Source organism: Akebia trifoliata, chromosome 5 (assembly GCF_017979445.1).
Source record: "Akebia trifoliata isolate Shusen 1 chromosome 5, ASM1797944v1, whole genome shotgun sequence".
Taxonomy (NCBI): domain Eukaryota; kingdom Viridiplantae; phylum Streptophyta; class Magnoliopsida; order Ranunculales; family Lardizabalaceae; genus Akebia; species Akebia trifoliata.
The window spans coordinates 24,449,135-24,469,605 of record NC_141379.1 but is presented as its reverse complement, the minus strand read 5'-3'; the positions used below and the strand labels follow the sequence as shown (position 1 = coordinate 24,469,605).

Sequence of the window (20,471 nt, the reverse complement as noted above, 5' to 3'; positions counted from 1 at the left end):
AGATCATCTTCCAATTCGCCTAGTGAATCTTTTTTTCCCCGTTTTTTATCATTCCATAGGAAGTCCCTCATGAGTTTGTTCAATTTTTCCTCTACACTTCTCGAAATCGAAAATAAAGATAGATGGTAAACTGGGATACTAGATAATGTGCTCTTAATCAGGGTAACCTTACCACCTTTAGATAAATACTTATCTTTCCGAGAGCTCAACCGTTTCTCCATAAGTTCGATCACTGAATCCCAAATTGTCTTGTTCCTGTACTCTGCTCCTATGGGTAAGCCTAAGAAAGTCGGCGGAGGGGCCTCTCGTTGGCAACCAAAAAGGCCAGCCCACCTCGACCCCCCCTCAACTCCCCCTACCCCGAACATCTTGCTCTTCTTAAAGTTGATTCCTAAGTTATTTGTTTGGATTGTATTGAATTTCGATCCTTATCTAATCCTTTCACAAACCTTGAGGACACATTTGATTTTTTTTTTTTCTTCAAAATAACACATAATATTATGTATACATAATTAGGAGCACCTTGACAAAAACCCCATTTCCTCAAACTATGGTAATCGAGGGGGGGGGGGGGGACTCAATTCTCTTAGAGAACCATGGTTTGGAGTATTGTTCCATCTTGGAAGTTATCTTGTTGTGGGAATCTAATGGTATGTTACATATGGATATGAATTGTTCTCTTACCCAAAAAGGCTTTACTGTCAAATATTGAGAAAAGTACATTATTTTTCAGTTTATCATTTCTGCTACCTAAAGAGTCTGATCATGTGTAAAGATTTGGAAGAAGTCCAGTTGTGCATCTCACAGGTTTGAAGAGTGTAGGAGTGTTGTAGGTGTGCTTATGTGATCAATATCTTTTGTGATGATATGGCAGTTTTACCATACCTTAACATATTTTGTTTGAACTATTGCTTCCATGTATAGAAGATTGAAGGTCAAATAGAACCCTGCATTAGGAGATGATGTCTGCATTGCTTATAGAGGGTAATTGAGTAATTTTTGAGCTTGATGAATTGTTCCATGCTAATATCATTGAGGAGACTTGTTTGGTGACATAAACCACCACTAAACAAGCATTAGGGAATATGCATATTATGATTCTGCACTCAAAGATAGTGCCTATATTGTTTATCAAGGGAAAATGAGTAAGTTGTGAAAAAACAAAACAGTCTTGACCAAAACATTCAATGTTTCAGGCTGTTTAGGCTGAAACTGGAATGTTCCGTCAAAACATTTCAAAACGGCCCAAAATTTTGAACCATGCTTGCTAGAATTATTTAGGACGACTCGTGGCGTGTTTGTGGAGATCTTAGGCCTTCTCTTCTTTTGTGCAAGAGGAATAAAGACTGCAATGGGGTGTTTTATCGAGGATTTTATTTTCAGATGGGATGCTTTGTGTACTTAGTTGGTGCCATTTTGAGTGGGGTGTCTCTCATTGCTTTTTTGTTGTTTTCCTTTTCTCTTTGGTTTGGTAGTTTTTATTCTTGGAGGATTCCTCAGCCTCCTTTCTTCTTCCTTTAGGAGATATGTTTAGCAATAAACATGGCAGAAAATATAAACCTCCATTGAATAAGGTAAAATATAAACCTCCCCTAAATAAGCATAAGGGAAGAAGTATATTAGATAATAAAGAAGATGGGGCTTTGGAATGAGGGTATGAGATTTGTTTAGCCGACCTGCAATCTTTGGGATAAGGCTCTGATGAATGATGTAATCCCTTCATAAGTTACACACACTGGGCTTTCTCTGCCCCTGTTTATTAATGATAACACTTGAATAAACAATTTGCGACTATTTGGATGTTGTCAACAAAAGAAGTCATTGACTTCTATAAATGGTTCTTGATCTTTAAGTAGACATACTACTCCTTTACTTCAAATAAAATAAACTTGATATGTCATTGCACTATTTGAAGGCAACATTTTTGCAATTCTCCTATGTTTTTTTGGTTTACTCAAGTACGAAAAGGATTATTAAATAACTATTAATTTATTAGATTGGCCCTGATTACTTTGATTTGATGTCTTCTTCACAGATATTTTGGTTTTACCCACTGTATGTCTTCAGCTTTGTACTGAGCAATATCTGGTATTGATTAATTCCTTCAGCTCCATATTTTTCATCCATTCCTTGCAGATAGGAATTGTGCATGATCTTTCTAATGTCAAATTTCAAATGGGCATTGCATTGGTTATTTTGAGTCGAAATCAGATGCTAATTTGCTTTTTGAGGAAAAATGTTGGCGTGGGGGGGGGGGGGGTATTTGGATGAACCATATGCTTGCATTTCTCTTTTTGTTGTTCTCATAACTAATCCTTGATTTGTGGTTATTATTTTGTATTAGTTATCGCAATATTCCAACCATCCCCCCCCCCCCCCCCCCCCCCCCCCCCCCACCACCACCCAAAAAAAAAAAAAAAAACAAGAAGAAGAAAAGAAGAAAAGAACAGACTAAAAAGGTGGAAATTTATTGAAAGAGAAAAGAAGCAAAAATCATGGAGCCTTCCTGAGGGAAAGACTTGCAGTTCAGGACAATAATCCCACATAGAGAAAATTACAACTAATACCAAAGTTCGCCTATCAGCTCCATTGTATTGTATCTCTCTTAATAGCTGTATGAAATAAGGACATTTAGAAATGACTGGAAGAAAGTGCCTTGAAATAGGGAAAATAATTTCCAAGGAGAGAATTACGTTTGCAACCAGCTAAAAACAGCAGTATCCCCTTTACTCTTGAGTCTTGTCTGTACAGGATCAGGATGAAGTAGCAAAAGAAACACATTCAACTCAACTTCTGCCTCAAGAACATAGGAAAATGTACAGGAACCAGCAGAAGCACAGATGTCAAACCCAAAACTACTACGAGGGCCATGTTAGAGATTAGACCACCAAACCTGGCAAATCTTGCAGCACTATTAGATTCTTGGACTTCTTTATTGATCCTATATCAATGTTTAGCTTGAGACACAAGGAGGGGCCTGAATCTTGAGGTCTAGAGGGTAGTTCCTGCAGTTTTTTTTTTTCTTCGCTAGGCAAGCAAGGGTTGAGTGGTCAGGGTGGAGATGAGTTCAACAAGGTTTGAACCTAGGTCATGAGATCAACTCTCCACGCACTTTTCCAACTTAGCTATGTTCCTGCAGTTGTCATACCAGTCATCCATCAGATCCATTTAGATGTTTGTAAGATATTGAAAGATTACAGCCTGTTAGGACCTTTCATGAATAATTCAAAATATAACTTGTTTCATATCCTTTTTAGTGCTACTAAATTTTGTTGATTGCTTATTGCTCTCTTGCCAAGCTCAAAGGCAACAAGAGAAAGTATTTTCCAAATACTCTTCGAGGATAGAATATTGAATCATTTAATATGGAATACTTCAAGCGACACTTCACTGTTAAATTCGATGAGAATATTGAAGATGCAATAAAAGCATACCCAAATGATTAGTGTCTGGGAACATTTAAAAAAGATATGACAATAGCCTTTTTTTTCTTCTCATATGAAATTCTAGTTAGTATTTGATGTAATGCGCAATCTAAGTTATGCAATTCTGAACATTTGTATTCAGGTACAATGACATTGCTAAGTACGCTTATGTTGCCATGGGAAGAGAACGACCTTTGACAGAACCATCAAGCCAAAAGGAGTTATCACAAAATTCAGCTCGTGTGGATAAGTCTGCTGGCCTTGGGGGGTACATTCCTAGCCTTGTCAGCATTTAATATTTTCAGAATTAGAGTAGTTATTGCTACATTTATTGGAAGCATTTCCATGAAGGAAATCATTATATTTTCGCAATATATTCTCAAGTGATCCATTATCTTCTTTCTTTTATTATTCTATATAGGGTCATGATTGGAATTGGAGAACAGGTCTATTCAGTCCTTTTGTTGAGCTTCTTCTTCATAGAGGTTTGCAATTGCTTTTGATTGGATTTGACCATTGTTTTTGTATGCTGTACATGGTACCTTATTTATTTATGTTATGAGCCATTTGTGTCACAATGCATATTTCATATGCGCATTTAACTCGTTGTCACTTGGGCAACATATTGACGTGTGTTGGTAACAGGTTTGACATTCTTCGGACTGTAATGCAGGTTTTCGCTGCAGGGTTTATACCATACATTGGGAAGGCACTTAATTTCTTACTTCTTTCGTGGATGTATGCCTATTATTGTTTCGAGTATGTGCACAGTTTACAATTTCTATTTCAGTAAGTTGAACTAACATTACCTGGATGAAGCCTAATTGTATTTGATTACTTCTAAGATACAAATGGAATCTTACTGAACTGGGTTTGGACAAGAGGCTGGACTTCTTTGAATCAAACTGGGCCTTCTTCACAGGGTTTGGTAATGTTCTTTCCCACTGGAGTTGTGCCTTATATAGTCCCATCCATTTGTGAAGTGCTTTAGTTCTTTGTATATGATTCATTTATTCACATCTAGTGGAATTTTTTCTGTACTACTAATTAATTGTTGTAGTATATATACATTTGATGTGAATGTCATCCGCACAATGTACCCAACAGCCTGCTCCAACACCAGACTTTCTAGACAAACCAGGAGAGTTGAATGATCCTAAACATCCAATATTTTTTATGTAAGATCATCTGATCTAGTTAGATTGGTGTCTAGATGAGAATATGACAGTTAAATATTATTTTACTATTAATGTATGGGTTTGTTCGTGCATTGAGTTTTTGAGGTCTTTGTGTCCAACAACTCGTACCGATATCTGGTACCAACACTTGTCCGTGTCCTTGTTCTGTAGATTGAAGAAAATACATGCATATATGTGCTAGTGGGGAGTAAGTTCAGGAGGTTTCTAAGAAGCTATGGTTGGAGAATTTCTTTTCACTATCGTCTAAGTGTGACAGGCTTCTCCCTATGTTCAATAAAACAGGGATTGGAGCCTACACTTTGGTCGGTTTCAGCTGAAATATGTACCATGAAACCAAATCTTTTCAAAATTCATCATCTATTTCAGTCAAAAGTTTGAAATTTCATCACCAGTCACCACAACAAATAGAACTTCATTCGGTCTTAGTTAAAACCTATGCCTATCAAATATCAACCATTCCCTGTATACTTTGCTTATGTCCCCTGAGGGTTTGACTGTTTTAACAAAATTTTGTAAGAACCTGTCCTCATTCATGTTCTCATCTCAACCAACTCACCAACCATCTTCCAACAAATGTTTTTCATTATTAAACTCATCACTCACTTCCTGATAAGTTCCATTTCAGAATTCACAAGGCTTTGATCCTTTTATGACCTATGTATAGAAAACTAGATAGTGCTAATGATAGAATTTATCCATAGTGAAGTTTGGAAAGTAAGAAGTTGCTACCTATACAGGAAACCATTTCTTGTGGAGAAAGTCATCAATCTTTCATTAGAAGCCTATTCCATATTTATTTGAAGGGGCTAGAACATGTGGTTTGAATTAACTATCGAAAAAGTGGGGGAAGATCACTCTCATTAAGGAGATTAGGGAGCTGGTTCTTGAAAGGATGAAAAAGAAATTAAGCTCTCGGAAAGCAAAGCTTTTATCCAAAGGGGGGAAGATCACTCTCATTAAAAGTGCTTTGGCTAGTATCCCTATTTACACTTTCTCGCTATTCTCACTACTTAGGAATGTGGAAGTGCAATTGGACAGAATCTGTCGGGACTTCTTGTGGCACGGTAAAGAGGGCTCAAGAAAACATCATTGGGTGAGTTGGAGAAAGTTATGCTTGCCTAAGAAGAATGGGGGTTTGGGTTTTTTCAATTTTAGTTACATGAATTTGGCACTGCTGGGGAAGTGGCTTTGGAGGTTTGGGGAGGTGGGAGAGAGTCTTTGGAGGAAAGTAATTGTGGATAAATATGGGGTGAATGTAAATGGGTGGGAGAGTGGTCCGGCTATAAGTGCGTTGGGGTGTGAGGTGTGGAAATGTATTCTTTGAAGACTTCCGTATCTTAGGAAAGGAGTGAAATGTAAGGTGGGGAGGGGGAGTAAGGTGAGATTTTGGGAGATAGTATGAGAATGATTAAGAATTTTTTCCTAAATCTTTTTGCTTTGTCGCTAAAAAAGAATCAAGTTATCTCGTGCTTCAGAAGTCTTGAAAATGGGGTGATCAATTGGGATTTTGGGTTTAGAAGATCTTTTAATGATTAGGAGGTGGATAATCTTGGGAGATTAATTTCTTTGGTGGAGAATAGTTGCATGGAGAGCTCTTCGGAAGACCAAAGAGTATGGGGAGGTATTAGGGATGGAAAATTTACAGTCAAGTCTTTGTATGATGATATTGCTCTTAGTACAGCTTCATCTTTTCCTCACTCTTTCATCTGGGGTGGTAAGATTCTCCAAAAATCTCGACTTTTATTTGGATGGCGGCCTTAGAGAGACTCGCAACTATGGATCAGTTTACTAAGAGGGATTTTCTTTTGTCAAATTAGTGTTGTATGTGCAAATTTCATGCAGAATCGGTGGATCATTTACTTATTCATTGTCAGGTGGCTCACCATATGTGGTCGCATGTTTTATCTTTGATTGGTATCGTGGGCTGTTTTCCCAGCTCAGTCAAGTCGGCTTTGGAGTCTTGGTTGACGTGGGGTGGTTCTTTCTTGTCTTCTAAACGGATACTGTGGTTCTTGGTTCCTTTCGCAATTTGTTAGGGTATTTGGACTCATCGTAACCGTTGCATTTTCGAAGGAAAAGATTCAACGCTAGAGGGTTTAGTTCTTTCTATTTTGGAGCTATTGTTTTCTTGGAGCAAACTTTATAAGGTCTTTACGGGAGGTCTTCTTTGAAGATTTTGTTGTGAGATGGGATAGGGTTTGTTCGTTGTCGTGAGAGTTTTGTTGTTTTGCCTTGTTTTCTTTTCTTTGTTTTGGGTTGGTCCTCTCGATCCCCCTTCTTTTTCTTTCTCTTAATAAAATTATCTTTATTGATAATAAAAAAAAACTCGAAAAAGGAATTTTTGGACTGATATTTTAGTCCTTTTTCAGAAATAAAGTTGTACTTTGATTCAAAAAAAGGTTGTAAATTATATGGAAAGGCATGCTAACTGACTATATGAAGATTGCTTCTACTTTGCTTCCAAAAATACAGAAATTGTTGTTGCTTTCCTTTCTTTTTGTCTAATTGAACACGTGGTATGGAGATTTTTTGAGGCTTTGCCTTTTCTCCTTTCTTTGGAATATTAAGGTATAACTGTAGAAAAGTTATGTTTACTTCTCACTTGTTTCAGGAAGCCCATGTGTTCTGGCAATTTTCTTCTTTCCCCCTCTGGAGAGCTATGGAGTTATGGCTATACTCTTCCCCCTGGTATATCTCATCTCTTTCCATCCTTGCATTGGTGTTATGATTGTGGCTTTTCTTAGTACTGTCTATTTTTGCATTTATGTATACAATACCCATTTACTGTTTAGGCAGTATCTATGAAGCTGACATATTATTTGTCAAGTGAAAAACATGAAAACCTATTTAAATTTCTGGACTATTGGTAGTTAAAGGTTTGACATGCAGTGTGGAAATTTGGTTCACATAATTTTGTACTAATATTGAATTATGTTTTAAATGAGTACATCTGGTAGGAAGGCACAATGATTCCTGTAGGATACCAATGCAGCCATTATGTTTTGTTGTAACAGCAACCCTTTTTTTCTATACCCAAATAACACAGTAATTAGTATACTATAGTAACCCAACCTTTACTTTTACTTTTTGTTCTTTGTGGGTAATGCATTTCATTGTTCAAATCATTCATTGATATGCTTTATCCATACCGTTTCAGCAACCATGGAATTCAATGCCCTATGTGCCTCATTAGTATGAAACCTCTTCCTTTCCTTTGCCTTCCTATAGCTTTAGAAAATGATATTATTGCAGGCGCAAGTCATTTAACCAGTGAGTAAAATGAAATTCATAGCGTCAAGTTTCTTTTCTCCCTTCTTTCGTTTCTTTAAGTGGCCAATTCTGTCAAACTTACAGGACTGTTGATAGATGAGTACCCTCTAAATGAGGAAACATGTTAAACACTTAATTCCCCATCTGGGGAAAACATAGTGAGTAAGCAATGCATCAATTAAATCATTCCATCACTATGCAATATCTTGGATGGAGCATAGGTGATGCAAGACTATGATGCCTAAACTATATGATGAGTTTGTGGTCAAGATCAATTATTAAAACAACCTTTAAGCTGACTGAAACAGATTTTTTCATATATTTTAGATTAGTCAAACTTGTCATGATGAAACCTCTGTGTTCGAAATCGGTAGTGGGGCATTGACCCTAAAACATTGATCGAGCAATGAAGACAGTGGTTTTTGATCTAAAGGTGCTTTGGCAGAAGAATAGGAAAGTGGTAGAGGTGATTGACAGAGGAAGAAAGGGAGTTTCTTAGGTAGTTTTGAGGAAAGAGGAGGTTCTTTGACTGGTGAAATCTTTGAAAGATGCACAGTGCTCGACCCTCAATAAACCTTTGTGTTCGAAATCAATAGTGGATGGTAGGATCCTCTTGGCATTAGGAGAGGAAAATGCTGCAGGTAGATTTGTAAAGATCAAGGTGTTCAAAGAGAAAGGATGGGTAAAACCTCTAATCATTCCTGAGGGTCAAACAGAAAAGGGTGGCTGGATTTGGTGCTTTCCTTACAGCACTTGGGGGAATCTCAAGAGGATGCCTTGACGTACTCTCATAGACTTTCAGGGGAAGTGAAAGAAGATGTTAAAGGCAAAGGGAAGAAGATGTTTGGGCAACCAGGGGAGAACAACAAAAAGGAGTTGCTGCAGAATAGTGTTTGGTGGCACAATAGAGGAGTTTCAGACACTGATAAAGCTCGAGATCTGCGTCTTGCTTTGGGTATTGGTGTTGGGCAGTCATCTGTGAATCGGATGCTCCCACAAGTTCTTGGGGTAATTGGTGGGAGCCTTTCCTTAAGTTTCCTTTGCGTGCTCTTAACTGGGATATCAGTAGTGGGGACCTCAAAAATGTATTTTGCTGACAGATAATTTCAACCAAGCTACTGAAATCTGCAAGATAAAAGAAATCTCTGTTAATGGTCAAAAAATTATGTTTAGAAGATGGTTTGCAGATGTGAATCGTCTCCTGGACTTTTGGTTTAAGAATGGGATTTGGGTGGAAGTGGTGGGGCTGCCTTTTCATCTTTGGTCTGCCCAAGTTTTTTACATCATTAGGGGACAATTAGGGGACCGCTTGGGGGGTTTAATGGAAGTTGAGTCCTCTACCCTGAATTTATCGGATCTGAGTAGATGTGTTCTTATCATAGTTCATTGCACGCCCAAGAGAGTTCTGAGAAGTCTTAATGGTTGTGGTAGAAGGTTCTGAAGTTGTAGTGGGTCTGAAGGTTAGCGAGAAAGCGACCAGTGAGGGCCTTGATGATTGCTGGTTCATGGATGAACCATTTGTTTCGGTTGAGTCTTCCCATCAGGAAGTTTTGTGGGCTCCGGTAGGTATATTTGAAGTGAGACAAACTTTGACAATGGGGGCTGAGGTTTCCGGGCCGAAAAGTTGTTTCTGGACGAGCTTCTCGTTGGAGAAGACGATCCTAGAGATATCAATTCTGATCTGGTGGTAGTAAACCCTGCTGTTTTTCGAAATTCAAACTCTTCAGCAGTGTGGATTACATGTGGAGGAGATCTAGAGGGCTTTCAAGAGGCAGGCACAGGAATGGATCCTTGCACGGCTGAGCTGGGGCCCACGTTAAGTTGTGTCAGACGGCAATGGAGGATGTTGACATTTCACATGTCTCGAATTCTCTCTCAGTGGTGGATTTGGATTTGGATCCGGGTTCAGATTCGGATTGTGAATCTTTAAAGTGGTTCGGTTTCAATGTACAAGAAGAATGGGATTCGAAGGATCTCATCTTGGGACATTTGGAGCCCACTAACCAACTGGACAGTCTTTAGGCCCATGCTTTTGTGGACTTGTCTGATGCTCAGGCGCTTAAGACTGTAGGCAAGTTTGGCCCAAAACATATGGGCTGTTCAAAGGAGTTTTTCTTGGGCCATTGGTAGACCAATAACCAACTGGGAAGTCTTCTGTCCCATGTGTGTGTGGACTCGTCTGATGTTCCTGCCTTTAAGCCTATAGGACTTGTTGCAGCCCAACGACCCTTGAAGTTTTATTTTGAAGATGTGAGGTCTTATTGACTGTCGTTAGAAGCAGACTTTTCTCCTTTTCTTTTGTGTTCAGGTTTGTTTCTGTGGAAGACGCGGTGTGAAACCTCCATGTGGTCACTCTCGTTACAGGGAGGAGGTTTTGGGTTTTCTTTAGCCAAAGTGAAAGTGGGCTTAGGATCATTATTTGTTCGACGGCTAGTTATGGATGTTGAACCTTGAGGGTTATTAGAGAACTTTTGATCCTTGGTAGGGTCTTCGAAGGTTCCAGTGGTCTCGAAGGAAACATGCCTTGTCAGTTGCTGCAGCTTTGGTAGTTGAACCTTTGGCCAGTGTTTTGGGGTCTTCAGAAGTTTCACGATTCTCCCATATGAAGTTCCTTGATCTTGTCCCAACCTCGGTTAGATGATCTAATTATTCGTTTTCTCAAGAACTTGTTGGAGGTTGGTTTAACTTTTGAGAACCAAGGTGAGGAGTCAGTGGTGATGCTTCATGTTGTTATGAATGAAAGTCAACAAGGAGGTCAATTGTTGTATGAGTAAGGTCATCGGTTATTGGTGGAAGAGGAACCAAAAGTTGATCTCTAATAGCGTAGGGTTGAAGAACGGGGGTTCTGACGATTATATAGATAGTACGCCTGCTACATCCACCCACACTGATGAATCGAGCCGATGAAGACAACAAGATGGAATAGAGAAGTTCAAGACTTACAGAGAGACATGGAAGATTTCCCACTGAAATCTACTTATTCTAGAAGGTCAGACTTCAGTTGAATAATGAGTGTTAAAATCTTATCGTGGAATGTCAGGGGCTGAATGACATTTTAAAAAGGCTTTTGTTAAAGCTCTTTTGCGCTTAGAGTGGTTCTTCATGTCAAAGTTGGTAGTGGTAGATGATAGCGTTATTAGGACTTGTGGGCTATTCAGAACAAAGGTTGGACTTATCTTCCCTCTCTAGGTTCTTTTGGAGGGGTTATTGTGATGTGGAACAAGACGTTTGTGGAAGTTGAGGAATTAATTGGGACTTTCTCTATGTCTGTGTTATGCAAACTCATGGGAGACGATTTTCAATGGGTCTTCACGGGGGTGTATGGGCCATCCAGATCAGGAATGGCCTCATTTTTGGGAAGAGTTGGATGATGCTAGTGTTCGGTGGGGTTTTCCTTGGTGCTTGGGAGGAGATTTTAACATCATCCGTTTTGCTTTCGAGAAAAAAAGGGGTTCGAGAATTACTTCGAAAATGAGATAGTTTGACGAGTCTGTGAACTGCCATGATAGAGGGCAATTTACGCGGTCAAATAGACAAGACGATCCTATTCTTAACAAATTGGACCGTTATCTGATATCTTCTGAGTGGGATGAAAGGTTTTGTAGCATTTCTCAAGAATTGGTTCCCAATCTAGTTTTGGATCATTGCCTTATTTGTTTGAAGGCGGGTAAATTGAGAAGTCATCCAATCCCTTTTCGTTTTGAAAATATGTGGTTCTTGTACCTGAACTTCATCGATTTGGTGAAAGCTTGGTAGGATGAGATGTTTTTTGTGGGGAGACCAGTAGTGGTTTTTCGAAAGTAAGTTGAAAGCGTTAAAGGAAATTCTGAAAAAGTAGAATAAAGTAACTTTTGGGGTTGTGGATAAAATTTTTTAAAGGGGTTATTTGGCGAAATTGAGAATTTGGATAGAAAAGAGGAAGTTGGGGAGTTGGATAGGGAAGGGAGAGTCCATAGAGAAGAGTTAAGGGGTCAATTCCAAAAAGTGGCAACCTTGAATGAAATCTCATGTAAACAAAAATCTAGAGTTAAATGGCTTAAGGAAGGAGATGGAAATACAAAGTTCTTCCTTAGGATAATGAACTTTCATAATCAGATGAACTATATTTCAAGACTCAAGGTCAAAAGAGAGTGGAAGGTGGGGGACGAGGAGGTGGCTTCAGGTATGGTTGAGTTCTACAAAGAGTTGTATGAGGATAATTTTATGGTGCGTCCAGACTCTCAACATCCTTCACTTTGATAGCATTACTGAAGAGCAACGGACATGGCTTGAGAGAAACCTTGACGAGGACAAAATTTGCTGGGTGGTGGGTGGGATGGCGGGCGATAAGGCCCCTAGGCCAGATGGTTTTTCCATAACCTTGTTCAAGGTCTATTGGGAGGTTATCAAATCTAACCTTTGGCGTTGGCGGATGAACTTTTCTATGACGGGTTTTGGATCATGGGCTTAATTGTACCTTTGTTTCCCCGATTCAAAAGAAAAAAGGGGTGGATGATATTTTCGATTTATGCCCTATTAGCCTTGTTGGGTTAGTTTACAAGACTCTCTCTAAAGTTCTAGTGGCAAGAACGAAGATAATGTTGCATATCGTGATCGGTTCTTTTCAAGGGGATTTTGTTGTCGGTTGACAAATTCTTGACGGTGTTTTAGTTGCTAATGATTGTATAGATTCAAGAAGAAAATCTAAGGCACCGAGGTTAGTGTGCAAAATCGATTTGGAGAAGACATATGACCATGTAAGTTGGTCCCTACTCGAGTACTTGTAGGAGAGGATGGAGTTTGGCGTGAAATGGATTAAATGGGTTATGAAATGTGTGTCCTCTTCATCTTTTTCCATTTTTTTAATGGGTCCGGAAGGATACTTTAAGAGCTCAAGATGATTAAGACAAGGGGATCCGTTATCGCCATACTTATTCCTTGTAGTTATGGAAGCGCTGAGTAGAATGTTGTCAAAAGCAGTGTCTCTTAGGAATTTATCGGGCTTTCGTGCAAGTATCCATGGTCATTTGATCTCGCATTTGCACTTTGTAGATGATACACTTATCCTTTTGGATTACTCGGCTATTGAAGTGCGACACCTTAGTGGGATTCTTGGTTGTTTTGAAGCAGTCTCGGGTGTTCCAGTCAACTTGAATAAGAGCAAGCTTTTCAGAGTTAATGTGGGTGGCTCAAGGGGTGGAATTGATGGCGGCCTCGATTGGTTTTCAGGTGGGATCTCTGCCTTCTTCTTACTTAGGTCTCCCTTTAGATGCAGTTTACCACAATAAAGAGATCTGGGATCTGGTGCAGTTTATTGCAATAAAGAGATTTGAGATCCGATGTTAGAAAGGATAGGTCGGAGACTGAGCCGATGGAAGGCTAAGTACCTATTGAAAGGGGGGAAGATTACTCTCATCAAGAGTACCTTAGCTAGTATCACGATTTATTACTTATCCATGTTATCCTTACCTCGGAATGTAGAGATAAAGACGGACAGGATTTGTAGGAACTTTTTTTGGCATGACAAAGATGACAGAAGAAAATGCCATATGGTAAGTTGGAAGAATTTGTGCCTTCCAAAGAGCTGTGGTGGGCTGGGTTTTAAAAATTTTGGGGAGATGAATTCGACTTTGTTGTTTAAATGCCTTTGGTGGTTTAGTGAGGAGGAAGGTAGTCTTTGGAGGGATGTGATAATTGAAAGGTATGGGGTGAAAGAGTTTGGGTGGGAGAGTGGGATTGCAAAATAGGCTTTTGGTTGCGGAGTTTGGAAGCTAAAATTCAAAGTGGGTAGGGGCAAATGGAGTTCGTTTCTTGGAGGAGAGTTGGTGTGGGGAAGTGCCTTTCTGGATCTCTTCCCAGACCTCTACGATTTGTCAACCAAATAAAGGAAACCAATTGAATTTTCCTTGACCAGCATAGATGGGGACAAGTTGTGGGATTTTGGATTTAGACGTCATTTTAACAATTGGGAAGTGAGTAGAGTGGGCAGTCTTTTGGAGATGCTGGATATGGTGGTGCTTGGTGCAAACTCAGAGGACTGTAGATTCTAGAGAGGTACTAAAGAAGGAATTTTCATGGTGATATCTATGTATGTTTCTGGGCTACCGCTCTTACCTTCGGCATCCATCTTCCAGACCTCGATCATTTGGGGCATGAAGGTCCCATTTAAGGTTTCTATGTTTGTGTGGTTAGTGGCGTTGGGTAGAGTTACTATGTTGAATCTATTGATTAGACTAGGACTCCAAACTCCCAATTGTTGCTTACTGTGCCTCAATGACGCTGAGACGACAAATCATTTGTTAATGCATTGCGCATGTACTTGCCAAGTGGGCGCATTTTCTTGGTCTCTTTGGGTTGGTCGGTTGTTTTCCCTCTTCTTTCAAGGATCTCCTTGCTTCTTGGTTATTTTGGGACACCCATTTTAGAATGGCAAAGAGAATCCTTTGGAGTCTATTTCCGTTTGCTATTTCTTGGGGGGTTTGGAAGGACCGGAATCGACGCACTTTTGAGAATAAAGAGTGCAATCTGCAATATCTTATTCTAGACATCCTTGGACTGTTATTCTTTTGGGGAAAATCTTTCAAAGAATTTAAGGGGACCTTCTTTTAGGATTTTCTAATCCGTTGGGATTCTATTTGTAATTTACATGCTTTTTAGTCGTTTTTCTTTTCTTTATTTGTTGTCTTTTGTATTGTTGGGGCCTTCTCATCCCCTTCTCTAATAAAATTTTAACTTACAGAAAAAAAAAAAAAAATTTACTAAAACAATTTTAAAACATAAACTAACACTCATTCCTTTAGTTGTGTGTGTTTCACACATCAGTTTTCCCGAGCTTTGATAAGCTTGATCCTTGTGCCATTAGTGTATTTGGATCATTCTTGTACCCAAAAAGGTTATCGTTTTTATGATCCCCTTTCTTGTAAGTCTTACGTGAGTGCTGATGTCACCTTTTTTAATCTGTTTCCTACTTCAACAACCCTTTGAATTACATTAATGTTTTGTTACCAATTATAGCTCCCGTTGTCGTTCATGCTTCATTTCCTATGGATAAAAGTGAGATAAACAATGTCCAGAGTATTGTAAAAACATATATTCGTATGAAGAAAAAGGATACCTCTACTCACCTTCTTTCACCTAATACAAGCTCTTCGTCATTGTCTTTGCTGTCTGTAGGTCATGTACCTTCTTCGTTTGATGTTATATTCCTATTGCATACAACAAAGGAATTCATACTTGTACACAACATTCTATATCTAATTTTCTGTCTTTTTCCCATCTTTCCTCATCGTTTCATGCTTTTGCTTCCATTATTTCCTGTGTGTCTGTTCCTCACACCATACAGGAGGCATTGTCTCATTCTAGTTGGAGGCAGGTAATGGTGACTAAAATGGAGGCACTTCATATAAATGGTACTTGAGAATTAGTTTCATTGCCACAAGTAAGCGAGCTGTCGATTTTTGTTGGGTTTATGTTGCGAAATACTTGCCTGATGGGTCTGTTGAGAGGTTAAAGGCTCACCATGTTGTCCAAGGCTATTCTCAGACTTATGGTGTTGATTTATTTAGATACTTCTTCTCTTATGGCTAAAATTACATTTGTTTGTGTTATTATTTCTCTAACTGCCTAATCCAATTATTTATTATACCAATTGGATGTCGAAAATGTATTCTTGCTTGGTTATTTGGAGGAAGATGTTGATATGGAGCAACCACCTGGGTTTGTTGTTAAGGGGGAGTCGTTTGACATGGTATGCAAGCTTAATAAAAAGGCTATTTAAGGTCTAAAATAGTCTCCACGAACATTGTTTGATGGGTTCAGTGAAGTGGTGAAGCAGTATGGGTTGAAGCAATGTTAAACAAACCACTCAGTATTTTTGCGTATGTGCTCTATGGGCACCATCATCTTGGTGGTCTATGTGGATGATATAGTGGTGATAGGAGATGATAGTCATGGCATGGTATGCAAGCTTAAAAAGACTATTTATGATCTAAAACAGTCCCTACAAGCATAGATTGATAGGTTCAGTGAAGTGGTGAAGTAATATGGGTTGAATCAATGTTAAATTGATCACTCAGTATTTGTGCGCATGTGCTCTATGGGCACCATCATCTTGGTGGTCTATATGGATGATATAGTGGTGACAGGAGATGATAGTCATGGTATTGATGATTTGAAAATATTCCTACAACACCGATTACATACTAAAGCTCTTGGTAAGTTGCATTATTCCTTGGGGATTTAAGTTGTCAGATCTAGTAGAGTTATTAGTTGGGATGTAAACCAATAGATACTCCTATAATCATAATTCCAAACTGGTGATACAAAAGGTTGGTTGGTAAACTTAAATTCTTGACCACACTCGTCTTGATATCTCATTTGCAGTTACTGTGGTAAGGCGGTTTATGGAGGCACCTAAAGTTGCATACTGGGAAGCCGTAATTCAAGTGTTGTACTACCTAAAAAGATTACTAGGTCGTGAATTATTGTATAGGTCCAGAGGTAATTTGAACTTGGAAGATTACAATGATGTTGATTGGAGATCTACATCTGGGTACTACACGTTTTGGGTGACAACTTGGTATTCTGGAAAAGTAAGAAACAAAATGTGATTGCAAGGTCAAGTGCAGAAGTAGAATACATGGCAATGACGCTTATTGCGTGCGCATTGACTTTATTAAAGAATTCTCATGGTGAACTGGGCTTAAAGGTGACCACCATTCCTATGAAGCTACATTGCGATAACTAGGTTGCAATGCATATTGCTTCTAACCCAGTGTTCCATTAAAGAATTAAACATATTGAGATAGATTGTCATTTATCAAAGACAAAAAGTTAAATGGTGAAATTTATACACCTTATGTAAAGTTTGAAAACCAATTGGCAGAAGTGTTTAGGAATCACTTAATTTTGGTTGGATGACTTTTATTTGTTCCAAGCTATAGCTTATTGATATTTATTCTCCAGTTCGAGGGGGAGTGTTATGATGTATCTAATGTGGGGATATTATGGTCATTGACCCACCCCCTCCTATAAATTAAAATCGAGGGCGTAGAAAAGGGTGAGATAATTTTCTGCACCCTAAGCTTCTCTCTCAATCTCTCTTGTTTTTTTACGTCATTGCATGCATTTTCAAGGATTTGGACTTCATTTGCTTGTTAGACTTTCTTTATGATGTATGGTTGCACAATCTTAGATGTATGTTTGAAAATGTTCATCTGTTTTAATCCTGGTCCCAGACTTGTCATTTTAGGTTAGGCAGCATTGTCATGCATCATTTAATGTATTTGGTAATATAAAAACAAGCGTAGCATTATCACATTATTGTATCAGATCAGATTACTCAGTTGGCCTCTATCCATAAGCATCTGAACAATTAAGATCTAGGCAGCTTTCTTGTTTCCTCTAGTTTTGTTTTCTACCTTCCATACTTCTACAACTTTTTCATCATAGAGAAAGTGAGCATGTACTTTTTTTTTTTTGTGGGTAAAGTTTATGGTATTACTGTTGACCAATGTAGTTTTACAGTTTGTTGTGGCAGCAACAGGTTCAGAGGCAGAGCAAGTTATAAATTCCCAAAGAAGAAAATGGAGAGGTGCAGGACTGGGAAGGCTTCCAATATTTTATGTGGCTGATACTTTGTCGTAAGTTGTTATGCATTTCAAACACTATAGTAGCTGTTAAGATTTTGTTTGAGCGTACTTCTTGGTTTGCAATTTAATTCTTTTGCAAGTGATCCTTAACCAATAGCAATTAGAGCTATTTTCTTTGCACCTAAAACATTTTTCCTTCGTTGGCTTCCTAACTGATGAACACATTATAGTTGGAATCTGAGTTGTTGATGGTGTGACCTATTTGGTTTGTCATACCTTACAAGGTTCTCTTTAACTATAAACAAGAAATTCATGAAAACTACATATTGGACATCGAGGCTTTGAAATCCTTCACACATATAGCTATATCATCCCAAAGTTCTATTGCATGATTAGAAAGTTCTCTTATCAGATTCCCTTACCATCATGGAGATTGCTTGATTGAATGATGCTTGTAGAAAAGCTGCAACAAGAACGCTTCATGAGTTGTACTTAAAAAATCCATTAAATGTTTGTAACTCTAGTGACAATTATGTTAGCTGAAAATCCTTGGTATCCAGTAACCCATGAACCTTGCAGGGTTGAAGTAATACATTGGCTTTGCAATAGATTCTAGTAAAGTCAGCAGAAGCCTTCAACTTATCGATCAAACCAGTTTATTAACACGTGTCCCAACTAGTGGTTTTTCATATATGTTGCACACTTCTCATGAGTTGGTCACCTACACTGATATGGAGTATCGGAGACATGGACCACCACAAAACCAATATATCTAGACATTCAAACAATTGATATGGTTTAGTTCATGTCCAACAGCCCAAGTACACAATATAATAAAAATTATATATAGATAAGCAGATGTGTAAAATCATTTGAATGGTGTATAAATAACACATGAAAACAATAGAATGATCAAATTAAGATTCGTTTAGAATATGTTTCAGCATGTTATTGACATATGGGTAGGACACTATGTATGGTACTGCAAATTCCTTTTCATGGGTTTTCCTGTCACTTGTTTTACTTACTATTAGACCAGAAGATAAATAAGCATGAAAGTTTCTAGATTGGATCTTGTGGTTTTGCTCCAGGTTGAGGGCAATAACAAAGTGGTGGGGTTCTTTTTTCCCATTTTCTTAAAAGTTTTTTCCATTGAAAACAATGTCCTCAAACTGTTAGCCCTTGATATCTCTCAAAATGGGAACACCATCACTTTGAGACAATGAATCACGATTTACGTCGAAGTATGTCAAAGAAGTGTTCCATTGTCTGCTAAAAGCTCGACTCTGGTCGAATGTGTCATTGAGTCATGAGATAGAATAGGAAAATGAATCTACAGTGAGATGTTGTTGAACTGATATTTGATTTGTCAGGACTGCCCAACAATCTCTTGTCAATGTAAGTTTTAGAGTGTTTTCTTTTTCCCTATCTAAATCTAAGTGCCAGCTTTAGAATTTGCAAGATTGGGAAACTTTTCTTCTAATAAGGCTTGTCCAAGGTAAAATATCAGATGGTTCTTACTCCAGGTCTTGACTTGATGTCTTGGTTTTGTTTGCATTAGGATGCGAGTGTTGTCACTTTTCGCCGAGGCACCACAAGGACGGAGGCAAGACTTGAAGGATCTCTGAGAAGCTCTGCAAATTGTTTACATCATTTTATAAGTGCCCATGGTCATATTTTTGCAGCCAATCTTCAGAGTAGAATACTGTCAGGGCTGTGCAAAACCACACCACTCAACAGCACCAATCGGTAAGTTATGTATTTACTGTTCATATGTACATCAGTCCGTCAAGGAATCTGCAAATTCTTCTTCCACCAGTTTGTGGTGTCACATTTTGATTTATCAGTGGAAGAGTAATGACAGAAAACTGAAGCCTAATCTTAATTTTATTGTGAATAATAAGCAGAAAGTGAGAATTTATTCTTTGTAAAGAGTACATTTGTTTGGGGTTGCCTTGTTTTCAACGTAAGTGCTTTTATGGAATAACTTATCTTTGAATCACTTCAAATGAACTCCCAGAAACTTGGTAAAAAGTCGTTAATGTATCCTAGATTGTGTTTGTCGACTTTAATACCCCTCAGAGAGATTTGCGGAGAGTGAAATGATTGGGGCATTTTGTAAATAATTATAATCAATTTGAACATTTTTATCCTTTTTTTTCTTGTTCCCATTACATTTGGATTCTCGCAAAAGCCATGAACCAAAAGCTGGTCAGAACTCAGAACTGCTTCAACTCCTGGCTTTTGCAGGAGCCTGAAAGTTGAGTGTGTAGTACCTAAATAAGATTTTGACATCCAAAAGCACTTGACAGAGGAGAAGCCGAAGCCTATCAACACAAGCTATGCCAAATACAATTTACAGGCTTTGATCAGATTGGACTATTGGGAAGAGGCTGTCCCTCCTACGTGCATGTATTCTTTTTTTTTTTTGTTGTGAAATAAGGATATCTTATGGAAAAGGAGGAGAAACTTAAAAATAAAAAATGGACATTTATGATGCCTTTTTGTGTGCCAGGAAATTCACATTACAATATTGCCTGCATGCTAGAAGCATCGTGATTCAAAGTTTTGTGCCATTTTGAAATATTTTAATGAACTGATTTCAACCAAGATTGGAACAAAATATATTTTGTGAAAATTTTGAGATTAACTTGGGAATATTTTGAAATGTTTTAAGAATATTCCTATCAATACCAGTGTTTCTGTTTTTTTGCATTGAAGCAAGATTTTAAAGCTCAATTAGATATGCTAATTTTGAAGATCTGTCCAGGATATTTGTTGGTACACTTACCATCAACTCTAGAAATCCAATCGACAGCTTATAAAGAAAATCACAACCAGATTGATTGGGGAAGACTCACACTTGTTGCCCCCACCCTTCTAAAAATTCACTCCCACTTAGAAAAAAATGAAAACACTGAATGGGTCAAATGGGTCCATTTGCGAACTTGTGGGCAATGGGTTGATGGAAGTGAATGGAGTGGATTGGGTACAGATTGGAGCCTGTT

The 20,471-nt window shown here is 38.4% G+C and overlaps 1 protein-coding gene across 1 annotated transcript in view; it reads left to right on the top strand.

The window, feature by feature from the left end:
• The window catches only part of LOC147401724 (etoposide-induced protein), a 28,869-nt gene extending 9,419 nt beyond the window's left edge, over positions 1-19,450 (top strand). Inside the window, exons 4-11 of the mRNA XM_086443089.1 lie at positions 2,036-2,088; positions 3,568-3,693; positions 3,847-3,910; positions 4,099-4,184; positions 4,271-4,353; positions 7,236-7,312; positions 17,399-17,514; positions 19,025-19,450. Coding sequence (XP_086299215.1) covers positions 2,036-2,088; positions 3,568-3,693; positions 3,847-3,910; positions 4,099-4,184; positions 4,271-4,353; positions 7,236-7,312; positions 17,399-17,514; positions 19,025-19,091 — 672 coding nt within the window. The 3' untranslated portion in view covers positions 19,092-19,450. The remainder of the gene's footprint in view (positions 1-2,035; positions 2,089-3,567; positions 3,694-3,846; positions 3,911-4,098; positions 4,185-4,270; positions 4,354-7,235; positions 7,313-17,398; positions 17,515-19,024) is intronic.
• Positions 19,451-20,471: the final 1,021 nt, after the last annotated feature.